Source organism: Osmerus mordax, chromosome 20 (genome assembly GCF_038355195.1).
Source record: "Osmerus mordax isolate fOsmMor3 chromosome 20, fOsmMor3.pri, whole genome shotgun sequence".
Lineage (NCBI taxonomy): Eukaryota > Metazoa > Chordata > Actinopteri > Osmeriformes > Osmeridae > Osmerus > Osmerus mordax.
The window spans coordinates 2572165-2590487 of record NC_090069.1 but is presented as its reverse complement, the minus strand read 5'-3'; the positions used below and the strand labels follow the sequence as shown (position 1 = coordinate 2590487).

Here is an 18323-nt window from a genome sequence, read left to right as displayed (position 1 = left end):
GTACTACATTTATTTCAGCATTTTCTTAAAAAAAATTATGCAGTTTTTTTCCCGAAAATGATTTATAGGTGACATCTGGAGAAGCACGGTGTAAAGTAAATAACTTTCGTACGGGGAGGATCCAGCGAGAATCTGGGTACAGTTTCAGTGCGTTAAAATTGACTGGGTTCCTGCAGTGGGCGTTCTCTATAGGTGTGTTTATGCAAAATTGCGTAGGCCTATTTGAAAATAGACTAAACTAGATTATACGTTGCCGTGGGCTTAAGCGAGAGGTGGTCTTGGAATGCGCTAAAGTGGAATAACTAGTTGTTTGACTAGTTCGAAAATGTCGAGAATATTTTACGCTATTAAAACTCACTTGCGGAGAGATTTGACAGCCTGTCGAGGAAGAGCGCGAGTGCATCTGAGGACCATATGCTGCTCTACACGGAGACGTGCAGAGGAAGGGTAAACACAAACTTTTCTGAGCAAAAATGGGTTCCCCGACATTACAACTAAGACACTGTTTTGTCGTTATATCAATACAAACACGCTACTGGAGTCCTCACCAAACAGGCCAAAACGATTATAACTACGTTTACTACATTCACTGTTCTCAATCTAGCAATTGATAAATGACATTTGCATGTCAGCATGATTTACCCGCAGATCACGTGATCACTGTACTGTACTTCTCTGTGCTTCTACTTTAGTGTTCACATTAAGTGGCAAATAAACAACAGAATGCTTGTACATCATAAGCCTGTTGTTAGTTAATGTTCCATGGGGCAATATGATGTCATGAACGTGTTCATAGTCTGATTCATGCAGTCAATGCTTCTTAATGTTAACTTTGTCCACCCGAATCCCTGAACTTCAGCTAAAACAACAGATCAATCTGTCGATCAATGAATCAACACTTCTCTCCCACTACCCAGAGAGGGGAGCACAGTCCTGGGGAAGAGATGGAAGGACACAGCCGACACAGTCATCATTGGCGGAGGCTGTGTGGGAGTCAGTTTGGCCTACCACCTGGCCAAAGGTGGCATGAAGGACGTGGTCCTTCTGGAGAAGTCTGACCTGACAGCAGGCTCCACCTGGCACGCCGTAGGTTACCAAGCAACCAAGCACTCGCTGGACAGTATCTCTTGGGCATTACTTAAAAAAAATTAAAAAAAATACAGACGAAATAATGTCTGGCCACATGATAACAGACACAGAACCAAACTGTGGGGTTGTCCCTCAGGGTGTAGGACAAGGGAGATCTTCTCCTACACTTAGACAGAGTGATAACAGACACAGAACCAAACTGTGGGGTTGTCCCTCAGGGTGTAGGACAAGGGAGATCTTCTCCTACACTTAGACAGAGTGATAACAGACACAGAACCAAACTGTGGGGTTGTCCCTCAGGGTGTAGGACAAGGGAGATCTTCTCCTACACTTAGACAGAGTGATAACAGACACAGAACCAAACTGTGGGGTTGTCCCTCAGGGTGTAGGACAAGGGAGATCTTCTCCTACACTTAGACAGAGTGATAACAGACACAGAACCAAACTGTGGGGTTGTCCCTCAGGGTGTAGGACAAGGGAGATCTTCTCCTACACTTAGACAGAGACACAGGACTTAGTAGATCTGACTGAGGCTGCCTGTCATGTAACAGTAGCCTCCCAGAGTCGTCAGAGACAGCTGTCAAAGAACTGACTTGGTATCAATGTTGCAGCTGTGGACCTGACCTACTTGTTTTTCTGATCCTGACCTCCCGTACCTCCCCTCCAGCTCACCTCTCAGAGCACCTTTTCCTGGTAGTAGTGCTAGCTGTATCTAGCACAGTCAACACATTCCTCCGATGCACACCAAAATGTCAGAGGTCAACAGGACTGAGTCGTATCCAACCGCCCTCACTGCAGTACTGTCTAGGTTTGAATCTAGGCACACTGACACAGGTGTTAAAAAGTTAGCTCTCTGACCTGGTTATAGAGTACCCTTGACATGGAAGTCAATAATGTGTGTGGAGGACCATGTTACCCCTGAGATAAAAGTCAATGACCAATACTGTTATGTTATTATCATCTGTTATGAGAGACTGTTTTGTGTGAGACAGATGGTGATATCTAGATTACTGCAACTTTGTGATGCAGGGAAGATGTTAATCTTGATGTGTATAACGACACTATCTGAAACCATTGGCTATTTTTGACATAAAACGAAATCACCCATTGCAACACCGTCTGTTTTCCAGGCTGGATTGACCACATACTACCACCCTGGGATCAATCTGAAGAAGGTTCATTACTACAGCATCAAGCTGTATGAGAGCCTGGAGGCTGAGACTGGACAGGTACAATGAACATCGCCAGCATCATAACACACATATCATCATGTATTCTGATCTGAGCTGATGGCAGCATGTCAAGTACCCTCGTAGTTCTGCATGGTGTGTGTGTGCGCGCGCGTGTGTGTACAGACATGTACAACACATGTACACACACACACACACTTGCCTTTTGGCTTCAAGGACGAATCTGGGAAACGCAGCCCTTGTGTGTACACTCTGTAAAGCGTCTCTGAGTTGTTGGAAAAGTCAAATGTCTTATCACTGTTATAACGTCTGTCTCTGCACCCGTAGGCTGTGGGTTTCCACCAGCCAGGGAGCATTCGGATCGCCTCCACCCCAGTCAGGGTGGACGAGCTGAGGTACCAGATGAGCCGAGCACACTGGCACCCGACGCCCCAGTCCCTCATCGAGCCCGAAAGGATCAAGGAGCTCTTCCCTCTGCTCAACATGGACAAGGTCTGGACACACCCAGCACTGGAAGTCACTGATCTCTGTTCATGCCGTAAATGTTAAAGGTCCAAATTCGGTCCAGGAGTTCTTTGTTATTAGGGTGATGAAAAAAGCGAGTGACTTTTTTTGTTATCGCGCAGGGAAGATTGCTTGTGGGAATAAGCTTAAGTAATAGCTCAACGACTTGTCGGTTTTATCAACCGGGTAAATGGGGGTCAGATGGCTGAGCGGTTAGTGAATCGGGCTATTAATCAGAAGGTTGCTGGTTTGATTCCAGGCTGTGCCAAATGATGTTGTGTCCTTGGGCAAGGCACTTCACCCTACTTGCCTCGGGGGGGAATGTCCCTGTACTTACTGTAAGTCGCTCTGGATAAGAGCGTCTGCTAAATGACTAAATGTAATGTAAATCCTCCTGACATTTTTTTGACAGTTTGTTTTCCTCCCAGGTGATAGGGGGTCTGTATAACCCGGGCGACGGCCACATCGACCCCTACTCCCTGACCATGGCGCTGGCCGCGGGGGCGCGGATGTACGGCGCCCAGATCTACAACCCGGCGCCGGTGTCCGGCCTCACGCCGACCTCCGACGGCAGGTGGGACGTCCAGACTCCTCACGGGACCATCCGCGCCAACCGCATCGTGAACGCCACAGGTCGGTGTATCAGGAGCCTGGAAAAACGTCAGCACTCTCACCCACTCGGGCTTCGTAGACCCTTTGACGCATGTGACAAAGGGCTTAGGTTTCAGTATACATGGAAACACTGAATACTTTCGAAATACTTTTGAACACTACTTGAATAATACTACTACTTTGGAACTTGAATATTTCCAAATACTTTTGAAAAATGCTAATCTGTGTACCTCACCAACACTTTTAATGTACATAATTATATGTAAATTCAAGTTATTGAAACAATCTGTACTACCCACATTTGAGAACAAACCTCTGCCTCTGGCATGTTTAAACACATGTGCTCTTTTGCACAAGCAACACAAAAAAAAAGTGTGTGAGAAAGAAACACGAGGTGCCACATTTTAGCAGATGATCTTGGAGGATTACGCCCCTCTCTACAAATGTTGATCTAATCACAGATTCTGGTGGAAAATGCACAGAAAGCACATTGAGAAACATTTTGTCTGTCGACCAAAAATGCTGGCCCAATAACTAAAGCTCAAGTTACAGTTTTTTTACAATTGGGTCTGGGAAGGTCCCAGTTTCAGTGTAAGTCAGATAGTTTGCTGTCTTATCAAGGAGGCACCTCTACCCTCTAATTCTTCCTCACTTCACCATTTTGCAACATTTCCTGTCGCCCTACACGACAGCGGGAATGCTGTTATTTGTTACCGAGGCTTCGTGCGGTCAAGGTCACTGCTGATGAAACAGTTTAAGAGGGCGTCTTGTGTCTGTCTCAGGCCTGTCTGAGCAGGCTTGTTGTGGGTATGTCATCTATTAGGGACCTTTGGCCGAACAGGACAGTGTTGGAGCAGGTTTACGTATTCTGAACCGGGTCATACCAGTTCTGTGAGGATTTTGTTGGCAAACACAACTGCATTTTCACTTCTGTGCCTGTTGATCTAGCAAAGTTCAGGAATTCACCCCCCCCTATTCTTTCTTTTAGGCCCTCAGAGTTTAATATGCAGTGAAATCTTCCTGTAGCAGTTGGTTTTAGTATAGATAACACTTTGACTGTCCACATCCCATTCTAGGACTGGAGGGGTCGGTCAAAGAGGACCCCTGCCAAAGAAGGCTGAATGTTACATTTTTATTAAAACAGTTTTAAGGAGTCATAACCGGATGGCCATCCTGCAATGTGAGGGTGATGAACAAACAAAAAGGCATCACACGAATATTATTAGCCAACTTGGCAACGAAGTAGGGCTAAAACTATTTTAGCACACCCATGAAAACTGTACTGTCCCTTAATGTAATATGTAGGGGACTGTTTCTACTATCATACTCACTTGCATAACTGACCCATTTTGCAGCTGGCTGCTCAGCCTCTCTCTCTGTGTTTTATGAGTTCCTGAGGGACTTCAAGCTGTACATTTGCTCTGGCCTTGCTAAAGTCATTAATATTGTGGGCCTGTTCTGGCCTCTTGCCCTCAGTTTGCCCATCAGCCAATCCAAACAGGCCAACGGTTCAGATTTTATCCAATCACAAGTAGGCAGCTTGAGCACACCTCTTCTACAGACTTTTAAGGGTTTTTTCTTTTCTTTCTGGAGGAAATACTTTGAGGCAGGCTTATGGTTTCCACTACTGTTCTCTGCAAACTGTGATGTGTACTCCAACTTCATGAATTTGCTGTTGAGGTGCTCTCTGTATTAAAACCACTCTCCATTCTTACACACTAAGAGTGGTTCAAAAGCTGTCCGAAACATTAGACAAAAAAATATTTAGCATCCACGCTAGCAGAAGAAGAGATTGATCGTTAGCAGGTGCTGAATGCCTCGCATCTTATTGAGGATTTGTAGAGCTTGGCCCTGCTTCTGCAGTGGTATTTCCTTCAGATGAGACAGGATGCCACGGTGAAGTCATTGCTATGCTGGAGTCTCTAGAGTTTCAGGCAATGCATTGCATGAGGCACACAGCCTTTGCTACATAGTCTGTATGTTTTTTGGAAGAAAAGAGAAAGTTGCAGAGAAACATAGAGTCATGGCTGGATTCAGTTACATTGTCAGGGTACATTGCAAGAACAGGTTAAGTTACACAACCACACTGCCTCACTGTTGCGGAATGACAGTTTGACTCTGTTTTGAACAGCAAAATGCTGTAGGCTGAATTCTGTATGCATTGTCATTGGTTGTGCATCGAGGTATGATTTTGTTTGCGTGCGTCTGTGTGTTTGAGTTTGTGTGTAGACTGTGTGGTTGTGTGCAAGTGTGTGTTTCTGTTGGTTCTGTGCCTTACGAATTCACAGTTTTATGTAAGTTGATTTGGTGGTGGAGGAAGAGTTATAATAGACTGTTATTAGACAGACATGTTTTATTAAAATGTAATACAAAATAGTACCTTTGTCTCACATGGACACATTGTCATGTTCACAGTGTCTGGCAATTCAGTTGTTTTTTTGTTTTTTGTTTTTTTGAGTCTTGTGGTCACACTCACAGTAGCTGTGCCTCCCCTTTCGCACCTCTTGTTCTAAAACTGCTGTCTCTCTTAGATTGTGGTTGGAACTCCATTTTGAGAGCATTGTTTGCATGTGTGGGAATGTTCTCAAATAGGATAACAATGATGAGAATGAGAAATGAAGATGGAACCAGACAAGTAAGCACGCTAAGAGCATAAAAGCAGGATCTGGAATCTCTTGACTGTTGAAAAGGTCTGCCTGCCTCACACCCACAGTTGACGATGCTTATGTCATCAAACCACCGCTAGTTTCGGTTGGTATCAGTTATTTATGTCATGCTCCATCCGGATAATACAAAATAACAAAAAAAACAATTATTGTGCATATCCATGAAGACCAGCCTCTTCTTCCTCTCCCTCTTAGGCCTCTAGTTTGGACAACCAAACCCCTGCTCTACCCTTTTTTTAATAAGTTGGTGGGTTGCTGAGAATGTGTGTATGTGCATATGTGTGCCTGTGTGTGACTTACACGGCAGAAATAACTCTCATGTGAAAGCAGATCCTGAGGTTCTGGTGAAGCATTCCTGAGAGACACCAATCTCCCTCTCTGTCCCTCCCTTCACTCCCACATTCAACCCAGTCCTGCTTTCCCTTCCTTCCCTCGTCCCTTCCTCTCTTCCTTCCCTCGTCTCCTCCTTCCTTCCTTCCCTCGTCCCTTCCTCTCTTCCTTCCCTCGTCTCCTCCTTCCTTCCTTCCCTCGTCCCCTCCTCTTTTCCTCCCCTCCTACTCACATGTCTCTTCCTTTCATATTTTTCTCCTCTTTTCTGTCTTTTTCTCAAGTCTGGCGTCCCCTTCATTGCTTGTCTACTTTCATCTCTCTTTATTGATCCCACTTCCATAGTTTCCACCTTAAACTGTTCCTCTTTCCTTTCTCGAGTCATCTTGAGTTTCTCTTAAGTGTTCAAAACACGACAGCAAGCCCTTGAACCCTGTTTTGGGCACCTCGACCAACCAGATTCCAGGATGAGTTCTCAGAATTGGTGTCTGAGTCGTCATCATGCTTCAGTCCGTTTCACCAGTATGACCTGTGAAGACGCAGAAGAGCATATCTCTTGAACCTTCGCAGGTCACGGAGAATCTCTTGAAACACAGGACAAAGCAAGTCGTGCTCTTTCAATTTCTACGTGCTAATCTTCTACCTCGAGAGCTGCATTAGAAGGCCATCTCACTAAAAGTGACCCCCCAAAAAATATGACAAAATAGACAAAGCAGTGTTTCACACAGAGAGCAAAAACACATTGGCCTTCAGAGAGTACCTACCTCCTCGTGTTATCTCTGAACACATGCGAGCTGGAGAGAGGGAGGAGGGGGTTTGTAAAGGAGGGCACGGTCCGCTTCAAATGGAGCTCCATTTTAGCTGGATGACAGAGCCTATTCATGGGTGGCTATTCCTGACCGAGCCAGTGAATCAACCTTGTGTGCCTTTGGGCTCTGGTAAACATGTGCCGCTTAACCACCTTCTCCGGCCCAGACTGTGTCCTCGAGGTCAGGGCCACCTTTACCCAGAAGCCTCAGGGGACTGCACAGAGAACATGGAACATGGAACCCGAACACAACGTGTAAGAAACCATGTTTGTTAACCAAAATACACCCGTCTCTCCTGCGTAGCGTGTAGCATTGCCGCTGGTGGGAATGCTAAGCAAACGTTAGGAGAAGGTTTCAGAGCTGAAGTACACAAGATCTACACAGGAGAGAACAGCTCCATGGTCTAACTGTAAACAGAGAGTTTTCCATAATGTTTTTTTTTTAAGGTTTGTAACCTTCAGTAATTGCCTTGCCTGGGTACTTTAGAGGGGTGTAACCTAGAGAATGAAAACAAGAACAGGGACAGTCTTGTTGAAACCAATCCAATGCTGTGTACAGTTGTCGAGGGTCAACTGTCAAAAGACCTGTTTGGAACTTTGGCAGTAAGTAGTTGTCAATAGAAGTCGACAACTGGGTCTGCATGTGGCCTTTTCCCAACTGGTTGTGACAGGCTGTGACCAGTCACTGTGTGGACAGAAAGCTTTAGTGATAGCGGGCTCTCTTCCAGAGAGGGTCCGAACACACATGTCCCTCTCTGACATAAAAAAAAGGCTTATTTTTCACCCCAAAGGCTTTTGACGGCCGTGTCTTTTTAGAAGATATTTGGCTTCATGGTGAGCGGTTAAAGAATACAAAACCTAGCTAGTGAGTGTTTATGTTTGCGGTGGTTCTTGTTCCAAACTCAGCCCAGACGGGCCTGGGCTGCTCGATATTGAGTTGTTGAAAGGACACAAGGTTGGGCCAGGTTCTGTGTGTGAGTTACCCAACTCCATCATTTTTACATTTTTAGTCATTTATCAGACGCTCTTATCCAGAGCGACTTACAGTAAGTACAGGGACATTCCCCCCGAGGCAAGTATGGTGAAGTGCCTTGCCCAAGGACACAACATCATTTCGCACGGCGGGGAATCGAACCGGCAACCTTCTTATAACTAGCCCGATTCCCTAACCGCTTAGCCACCTGACTCCCATCACCCAGCTAAGGGTGATGGGAGTCTAAACCTAAGTCAATCAGATCATCTGGCGAGCGGGTTCCATATGTGGAGCTCATCTGCTGACTAGATGGTTCTGTCAAGATGCTCCGAGAGAGCCAAACACGGATGACAGAACGAGTGTGACTTCACGTTCATCGGGCAAAGTGAATCAGAAGTGAAATGCAGAGACTGTGCTATAGAATCGTGGGTCCAAAGTGATTTGATGCTTTACCCTGTTACTTTTAATCTGAATGCTATTGCTGGGCCACACAGATGTACTGTACTCTGTACATAGTGTTCTCTAAAGTAGGGAGCTTGAGGCAGACGGTCATTTTCCTGCATTGGCAACTGAATGAATACAGTCAAACATCTGCTTGGTACATTCTTGCATAGACACAACCTCTCAGACAGCTTTTCTTAATCCTATAGATCCTGATTCTGCACGTGCTAAGATGAGTGAATTGGTAAAGTGTGTGTGTTTTTTAAATTGTGAAAGACTCTGTTGTTGTCCGTGTTATCCTGTCCTTGTGGTGGAGACTGAAATAGTGCACTAATTGCTGTGTACTGCATATATACCTAGCATCTTACCACAATGCTCTCTCTATATACCTCTATTTCTCTCTTTTTTCTTTTCTTTTCTTTTCTCACTCTCTCTCTCTCTCTCTCTCTCTCTCTCTCTCTCTCTCTCTCTCTCTCTCTCTCTCTCTCTCTCTCTGTCACTATAATGCGCTAAAAACCTTGCACATAATTAATCAGTGTTATCTTATTGGCCGACAGGTTTCTGGGCCCGGGAGGTTGGCCAGCTGATTGGCTTCGACCACCCCACCATCCCCGTCCATCACCAGTACGTGGTGACGGCGACGGTGCCCGAGGTGAAGGCCCTGAAGTCAGAGCTTCCGGTGATCAGGGACCTGGAGGGCTCGTACTACCTGCGGCAGGAGAGGGACGGCCTGCTGTTTGGGCCGTACGAGAGGGAGGAGAAGATGGTGCTGCAGGACTCCTGGGTCACGGACGGAGTTCCTCCAGGTCTGGATCACTCGGTCTACCTGGCCATCGCTTCGTCTACGCGGCGGAAAAAGGCCCCTATTGGATTTAAACAGCCAACATATTAGTTATGAGCTTGGCTATGCTTAACCCTTGTGCTGCCTTGGTGTCACAACGACCCATCGTTGTGCTGCGACAACTTTACCTCATACAAAAACAAATAAAAAGCATTTTCTTTTAACCTTCGCGCCGTTGGGGGTGTGAGACAGCCCAACGGTTAAAAGAAAATGATTTTTATTTGTTTTTGTATGAGGTAAAGTTGTCGCAGCACGTGGGGGGGTCACAATGACTGAAGCGTCAGAATGACCCGAAGATAACACAAGGGTTAAAAGATGTATATCGGTTTGTTAGTGCAGTAAGACAGTTTCACTCGATGAGATTTCTTAAAATAATGTGTTGTTTACTCTAATTAAGTCACTAGATAAGATATTTATACAAACAAGTCCAGATAGATTAAAACAAGATTATAACACTCAGTTGGAGGGAGAGTTTTTGCAGTGTGACATTACACTCTCTTTTTTCAATGTGTACGTCTGTCTCTCTGTCTTACTCATCGCTGCACGCATCTCCCTCTGTGTGTGTGTGTGTGTGTGTGTGTGGTGTGTGTGTGGTGTGTGTGTGTGTGGTGTGTGTGTGTGTGTGGTGTGTGTGTGGTGTGTGTGTGTGTGTGTGTGTGTGGTGTGTGTGTGGTGTGTGTGTGTGTGTGGTGTGTGTGTGGTGTGTGTGTGTGTGTGTGTTCCAGGTTTCGGCAAGGAGCTGTTTGAGTCGGATCTGGACAGAATCATGGACCACGTGGAGATGGCCATGGAGATGGTTCCTGTGCTGAAGGAAGCTGACATCATCAACATCGTGTCTGGGCCAATCACGTACACCCCTGATCTGCTGCCCATGGTGGGTCCACACCAGGGAGCACGTAACTACTGGACCGCCATCGGCTTCGGGTGCGTAGCAGAGAGCGTGTCAGTGTGCGAGCATGGAAGCGTGTGAAGGCCAGTCCACTGCCCAACAAACAGCCATCACTCGTTTGGGTGTGTTGGTTTGGTGTGATGTGGCATTTGTTGAGGCAGTGTGAAAATGACAGTTATCTTTCCGAACATTCTAAACCCAACAGCCAACAGGAGAACGTTTGGTGTTCGTTGGTGTTTGTTGGACATTATCGGGGCACTGTGAACTGTGTGGGTGTCTTGACATTGCTCTCCTTCTGGATGATGTGAGTTGGGAGTTGCTTCACTTTGTTTTTCGTTTTTGTTGTCCCTGATATTCCAGGTATGGAGTCATCCATGCTGGGGGCATTGGCAAGTTCCTGAGTGACTGGATCCGTACTGGAGAGCCGCCCTACGACCTCATCGAATGTGACCCCAACCGCTACGGGAAGTGGACCACTGTACCTTACATGTGTGACAAGGCCAGGGAGTCCTATGGCTTCAACAACGTAGGTGAGTGGATGGATAGGCCGCTACAGCCACGTACCGTACAGCCAAATGTAGGAACAGCCACGGTCTGATCGCTTCCGTATCGTCAACATTCCCTTACGTTGTTTTCTCTCACTCCCTTCCCTCTCATCTCTCTCGCCCCACAATCCCTCTCTCTCTTTCTCTCTGCTACTCTTTCTCTACCTTGCTCTCTGTCTCTTGCCCCCCTCTTTCTCCAACCCATCCTCTCACTCTCTCTCGATCTCTCTTTCCCCCCTCCTCCCCCCGCTCTCTCTCCAACCCTTCCCCTCCCGCTCTCTCTCTTCGCCCCCTCTTTCTCTCTCCAACCCTTCCCCTCCCACTCTCTCTCTTCGCCCCCTCTTTCTCTCTCCAACCCTTCCCCTCCCGCTCTCTCCCTCGCCCCCCTCTCTTTCTCCAACCCATCCTCCCCTCCCCCTCTTCCACCAGTCGGCTATCCTAAGGAGGAGAGGTTTGCTGGGCGGCCCACCAGCAGGACCAGTGGGGTGTATGAGCTGATGAAGGGAAAGGCCTCCATGGGCTTCCACGCTGGCTGGGAGCAGCCTCACTGGTTTTACAAACCTGGAGATGACACCGGATACAAGTAGAACACCCGCAGCTAGCCTTCCAGCATGTAGCATCTCCTAGCTCATAGCGTCTCTTAGCATGTAGTATCTCCTAGCTCATAGAATATCTTAGCATGTAGTATTTACTAGCTCATAGCATATCTTAGCATGTAGTATCTCCTAGCTCATAGCATATCTTAGCATGTAGTATTTACTAGCTCATAGCATATCTTAGCATGTAGCATCTCCTAGCTCATAGCGTCTCTTAACATGTAGTATCTCCTAGTTCATAGCATATCTTAACATGCAGCATCTCCTAGCTCATAGCGTCTGTTAGCATGTAGTATCTCCTAGTTCATAGCATATCTTAGCATGCAGCATCTCCTAGCTCATAGCATATCTTAGCATGTAGCATCTTCTGGCTAATCGCATCAATCTAGCATGTAGCACTTCCTACCACGTAGCATCTCCTAGCATTTACACTGTAATAATCTCCAACACACTGAATCGAGGAAGACATTCTGGCAGCCAAATACCATGAACAATCCCTTCTGGGAGGAACATGCAGTATCAATGATATTCTGTCTGCCGTGCCAGCTAGCATTAGGAGTGGAGAGACTAGCCGTTGAGACGCGTTTGGATTATCCCAGGCTGGTGGTTGTTAGAGACGGTAGGGAAAGTGTGAAATGTGTGCGTAAGCAAGCCAACTGGTGTGTGAAATTTACCTCAATACGTGAGGCGCTGCAATCGCATCGCACCCACCTGACCAGGGTGCCACTGAGGGGGGTTCCTGGCTGGCAGGGCGGCATACTGTAGTTCAGCTAGAGTTCAGCGAAACAGAATAGCGTGACTTCAGAACATAGAACATTCAGAGCTGCAGCTGGCCAAGTCACTGTCTCCTTTGTGTGTGGGTCCTGTTTCCATTTCCAATTTCCATATCCTGTTTTTACATGTGAAGACACCAGAGAATTTTCACACATGTCTAGCACATACACGCAGATGCAACCCCCTTCCCACACACACACACACAAACACGCACATAGACTGCGGATAAAACGTCCTGCAGATAGTAGCATTGTGGTCATGTGGTTTCATCCTGCACTTCTGTTCCTGCACGTGTTCTAACGTTCGAGAACTCTGTGTTCTTTCTCTTTTGGATGGAGGGAAGGCCACATTTCCCCTTGCTCAGGAGCATGCGCGCGCACACACACACTCGCGCACTCCGTCCCAGTTAATACCTCTTCCAGCCCCAAGACGATGAGCTCACAGCTGGTTATTTACGTGTTGCCTTGAGCAGACACAAAAGAACCATTTAGAGAAAATGATTCGTCCCCCAAAGCCAAGATCCAGGGAGCATGACTGTACCATCCTGTCCTCGTAACGACGGACCGATGGCAGTCCTCAGCATGGGGCCGTTTGACGCCACTATGAAGTGTTTGGACAATAAACTCAGGTTTAAGATGCAGTTGGCCAACCACCAAGTAATGACTTGGCTTTTGGCTGTGGGATTTAAGTACTTTGGTTTCACCGGTTTCATTAATTGGTGTGTGGAAATGCAATTTTCCGAATGTAAAGCTGTTAACGGCTCTGTACAGAGGCATACATTATGAGGCTCTGGTTATGTAACTGTTCCATCCATTTTGTTCCCATTCATTTGTCATGGGAGGTTTTATATATCATGTAGTTACAAGCCTGGGCAAAAAGATTCAAAGACAGAATCCTTAACTTGATTCTGTCATGTTTTTTGTCGCTTTTGATTTTTTTTTTCATTAATATAACAGTAAAATTGAGTGAGATTATTATCATATTCAATCATATCATATTTATGATATTCAACTCAGGAACAGAACGTGAATAACCACCTCATCTTCTGCTTGGCCCTAGGCCCAGTTTTAGACGCACCAACTGGTTCTGCCCTGTGGGAAGGGAGTGTAAGCTGGTGATGGAGAAGGTGGGAGTCATCGACTTGACGCCGTTCGGCAAGTTCATTGTGAAGGGCAAGGACTCACACAAGCTCCTAGACCGCCTCTTTGCCAACACCATGCCCAAGGTACTGCCGATCCCTCACTGCAGAACCCTCACTTAGACCCCTCACTTAGACCCCTCACTGCAGAACCCTCACTTAGACCCCTCACTTAGACCCCTCACTTAGACCCCTCACTTAGACCCCTCACTGCAGAACCCTCACTTAGAACCCTCACTTAGACCCCTCACTTAGACCCCTCACTTAGACCCCTCACTTAGACCCCTCACTTAGACCCCTCACTGCAGAACCCTCACTTAGAACCCTCACTTAGACCCCTCACTTAGACCCCTCACTTAGACCCCTCACTTAGACCCCTCACTGCAGACCCCTCACTTAGACCCCTCACTTAGACCCCTCACTTAGACCCCTCACTTAGACCCCTCACTTAGACCCCTCACTTAGACCCCTCATTTAGACCCCTCACTTAGACCCCTCACTTAGACCCCTCACTTAGACCCCTCACTTAGACCCCTCACTTAGACCCCTCACTGCAGAACCCTCACTTAGAACCCTCACTTAGACCCCTCACTTAGACCCCTCACTTAGACCCCTCACTTAGACCCCTCACTTAGACCCCTCACTGCAGAACCCTCACTTAGAACCCTCACTTAGACCCCTCACTTAGACCCCTCACTTAGACCCCTCACTTAGACCCCTCACTGCAGACCCCTCACTTAGACCCCTCACTTAGACCCCTCACTTAGACCCCTCACTTAGACCCCTCATTTAGACCCCTCACTTAGACCCCTCACTTAGACCCCTCACTTAGACCCCTCACTTAGACCCCTCACTTAGACCCCTCACTTAGACCCCTCATTTAGACCCCTCACTTAGACCCCTCACTTAGACCCCTCACTTAGACCCCTCACTTGGACCCCTCACTAACACCAACTGTAGCTTCGGAGTACCCATGTACCTATGCACTGTTACTAGACCAACATTTCACTTCCTCCCTCTCATGCCTCCCCCCCACTCTCCTTTGTCCCCTGTGCGGTGGTGTGTGGTCAGGTGGGCCTGACTAACATCAGTCACATGCTGACCCCCACGGGTAGGGTCTACGCTGAGGTCACCATCACCCAGCTGGCACCTGGGGAATACTTCCTCATCACTGGGTCAGGCTCGGAGCTGCACGACCTCCGGTAAACACACACACACACACACACATGCATACATACACACATACATACATACGCACACATACAAATACACACAAATACACACATACATACACACTCACATACATACACACACATACAAATACACACATACACACACACACGAAGGAATGAGGGAAACACCCATGTAAAGGCATGGCCGTTAATACATACATTCAAATGATTTACTGATAAACCCACACACCAATGGGTTACATGACCCCACCCAGGCCCCCACACCCAGGCCCCCACACCCAGGCCCCCACACCCAGGCCCCCACACCCAGGCCCCCCAGGTGTACAGTAGTCCCATGCTGTCCCATACACTGTAATACAATTCTGACAGTCAGCCAATACTGACACAATAGAGGTTTATATTCCAGAAACCCAACCCCTCTCTGCAGCTGGGAAAGTTACAGCCTCTCTGTCTGCTCCTGTAGGGAAGCAGCACAGTAAAAACGTCTAATTCCTCCTCTGCACCCAACTCTTTTTCAGACCGTCTGAGACACTGCTTTCCAATGTCATGTATCGCCCTCTAGTGGTAGCGAAAAGCAGCTGCAAGGTAGAGGGTTGCAAAATGTGAAGCCCACTCTCGCCTGACCATCTGTCAAATCCCATCATGCCTGCAGGCATGCCTAGAGTCTGTGTCACTCTCCTACCTGGAAATCCCACCTAGATGAGTTTGATTTCATGGAGTGAATGTAGGAGAGAGGGACACAGACAGAGAGAGAGAGAGAGAGAGAGAGAGAGAGAGAGAGAGAGAGAGAGAGAGAGAGAAGAGAGAGTGAGAGAGAGAGATAGATAGATAGATGATAGAAAGAGACATAGAGAGAGAGAGAGAGAGAGAGAGAGAGAGAGAGAGAGAGAGAGAGAGAGAGAGAGAGAGAGAGAGAGAGAAGACATTAAGGAGAGAAGACAGAGAGAGGAGACAGGATATAGGAGAGAGAGAGGACGAGGGACAAGAGAGAGAAGTGCAGTGGAGGGGGACGAGCAGAGATGCGTTTGTGACAGTCCTGTCCGTGGCGATCACACCTGATCCGTCTGTGCAGGTGGATAGAGCGAGAGGCAGCAGATGGCGTCTATGACGTGGACATTAGTAACGTGACCGAGGACATGGGGGTGCTGGGTGTCGCTGGGCCAAACTCCCGGAAGGTTCTACAGAAGCTCACGGAGGAGGACCTTAGTGACGCAGGATTCAAGTTCCTCCACTGCAAACCCATCCAGCTGGCTGGTGTTCCTCTACGAGCCATCAGGATCTCCTACACAGGTACTGTTAAACCAGACAAACAGGTACTATTAAACCAGACACACACAGGTACTGTTAAACCAGACAAACAGGTACTGTTAAACCAGACACAGACACTCACCAAGACAAGTACTGTTAACACATACACATAGGCACTGTTAACACAGACCCACACAGAATTTGTTTTCATGCATGTTAGCTACTCTACACACACAAATAACACACATTCATTGAGACACAAATCCACAAAACTGGCTGACATTGTGTGTTTGTGTGTGTGTGTGTGTAGGGGAGCTGGGCTGGGAGCTGTACATTGACCAGAAGAACATGGCAGCTGTGTACGAGGCCATCATGGCTGCCGGACAGGAGGAGGGCATCGATAACTTTGGCACCTACGCCATGTCCTCTCTCAGGCTGGAGAAGGGCTTCAGAGGCTGGGGAGCTGAGGTACACACACACACACACACACACACACACACACAAACACACACTGAAACACACACACTCTGAAACAGAAACAGACACACTCTCACACACACACACTGAAACAGAAACACACACACACACACTCTGAAACAGAAACACACACACACACACTGAAACAGAAACACACACACAAGCACACGCAAACACACACACACTCTGAAACAGAAACACACACACTCTCACACACACACACTGAAACAGAAACACACACACAAGCACACAGACACACACACACACACACACACTGGTCCTTAAACTGACATGAGAGTCAGGTGGCTGAGCGGTTAGGGAATCGGGCTAGTACTCTGAAGGTTGCCAGGTCGATTTCCGGCCGTGCCAAATGACGTTGTGTCCTTGGGCAAGGCACTTCCCCCTACTTGTCTCGGGGGGAATGTCCCTGTACTTACTGTAAGTCGGAAAAGAGCGTCTGCTAAAGGACTAAATGTAAATGTTTATCTCATCTTAGATGAACTGTGATACCAATCCGCTGGAGGCTGGCTTGGACTATTTCATCAAGTTGAACAAGGTACCCACTGATCTGTGTCACTGCCCAACTGCCTAAGGGATGAATAAACTGAACTGAACTGATACTGGCATGTTGAGACAAAGGTATGGGTCATCCTCTCTGTCGCCAAAATGACATGTTGTGGTCACGCCCCCCCAGCCTGCAGACTTCATAGGCAAGGCAGCCCTGCAGGAAGTCAAGGCCAAGGGCCTGAGGAGGAAGCTGTCATACATCTCCATGGATACGGATGATGTCGACCCCGAGGGCAACGAGACCATCTGGCTCAATGGAAAGGTGAGAACTGAGACTTCCAGGTGGTGTAAAGGTTGTTGCTCTCGGGTGAAAGTGTTGTGGGGGAGGGTGAGTGATTTAGATGGCTCTCTAACATGTCGGATGTACGCATACCCGTCATGTCTGATTGCTTTTGCGTGTGTGGGTGTGAATGTGCGTCTGTGTGCGCATCTGTGTGTGTGTGTGTGTGTGTGTGCCAGGTGGTGGGCAACACAACGTCCGGGGCCTACAGCTACACCTCCCAGCAGAGCCTGGCGTTCGCCTACCTGCCTGTGGAGCTGTGCTCCGTGGGTCAGAAGGTGGAGGTGGAGCTGATGGGGAGGAAGTACCCAGCCATGGTGATCCAGGAGCCCCTGGTCCTCACAGAACCCACCAGGACTCGTCTGCTGAAGAAGGCCAAGGGCAGGGCGTGAGTCTGGGCACAGCCACCCAGAACCAGCCTGCCGACTGCAGGGTCTGCTAGACCGACTTCCAGAAGAACCAGCCATCACCTCCTCACTGCGGACTGGAAGCCTTGTGAACGATCGTTTAAGAAAACAAACACGAAAGGGAAATTTGATTTGACGTCCCACAGTAGAACTATGGTGCACTAACGCTGCCTGCTGTGAGGGAGTAGTGGACTGTATTGTTGAAAAAGGGTGTCATTTTTGGACTGTGAAACATACTTTTTTTCTGTCACCAGGTTTAGAGGAAGTTGCTTTAGCAAGCCTAAGTTTGTGTAAAGTTGCTTTTTTAAATTCATGCTATAATGAGCTGTGTGTAGACTGTAATCCAACCAACCCTCAATATGTACCTAAGAAAACTAGTAAGTATTAAGTATTAATCTTATCTACTGTGAAAGTTTTTAAGAAATGTTCAATTCAATGTCGATTATTGAAAATAAAACACAATAAATGCTTTTTAAATTGCTACATATAGAGAAATGATCTGAAATAATAATTTGCATAATTGTACTCGTAAATTTGCTGTTTTATGCATTGGTTTTGCAATTTTGTCTAAGAAATAAACAATGAAAATAGTGACTACCGGTACGGTATTCCGGGAACAATTAAGATCAATATATTTGTGTAAATATTTAAATATTTTACACTCATTTTTGTAAATGTATGTACATTTGAAACTTTGTTTAATTAAAGGCAATGCTATTTGTTTATGTGTACGTGTATGTTTTTCATCTTTAGTCTAC

At 47.1% G+C, this 18323-nt stretch overlaps 1 protein-coding gene across 1 annotated transcript; it reads left to right on the top strand.

Annotated features, from left to right (window-relative positions):
• Window positions 1-237: 237 nt before the first annotated feature.
• dmgdh (dimethylglycine dehydrogenase) lies at window positions 238-18286 on the top strand. Its single transcript, XM_067258292.1, has 16 exons — window positions 238-447; window positions 918-1086; window positions 2220-2318; window positions 2607-2771; window positions 3212-3416; window positions 9168-9416; window positions 10177-10375; window positions 10701-10870; window positions 11315-11468; window positions 13315-13480; window positions 14465-14595; window positions 15659-15876; window positions 16145-16302; window positions 16808-16867; window positions 17006-17140; window positions 17338-18286. The coding sequence occupies exons 1-16, from the start codon at window positions 326-328 to the stop codon at window positions 17548-17550; spliced, it is 2613 nt and encodes an 870-aa protein (XP_067114393.1). The 5' UTR covers window positions 238-325; the 3' UTR covers window positions 17551-18286.
• The last annotated feature ends 37 nt before the right edge of the window (window positions 18287-18323 follow it).

What these genes read in the sequence shown, in the direction of transcription:
- dmgdh (XM_067258292.1), top strand. Translation starts at nt 326, where the DNA reads ATGTCGAGAATATTTTACGCTATTAAAACTCACTTGCGGAGAGATTTG. An exon ending in CGGAGACGTGCAGAGGAAGG is followed by an intron (nt 448 to 917) that starts GTAAACACAAAC and finishes CCCACTACCCAG; the next exon opens with AGAGGGGAGCACAGTCCTGG. An exon ending in CTCTGCTCAACATGGACAAG is followed by an intron (nt 2,772 to 3,211) that starts GTCTGGACACAC and finishes TTTTCCTCCCAG; the next exon opens with GTGATAGGGGGTCTGTATAA.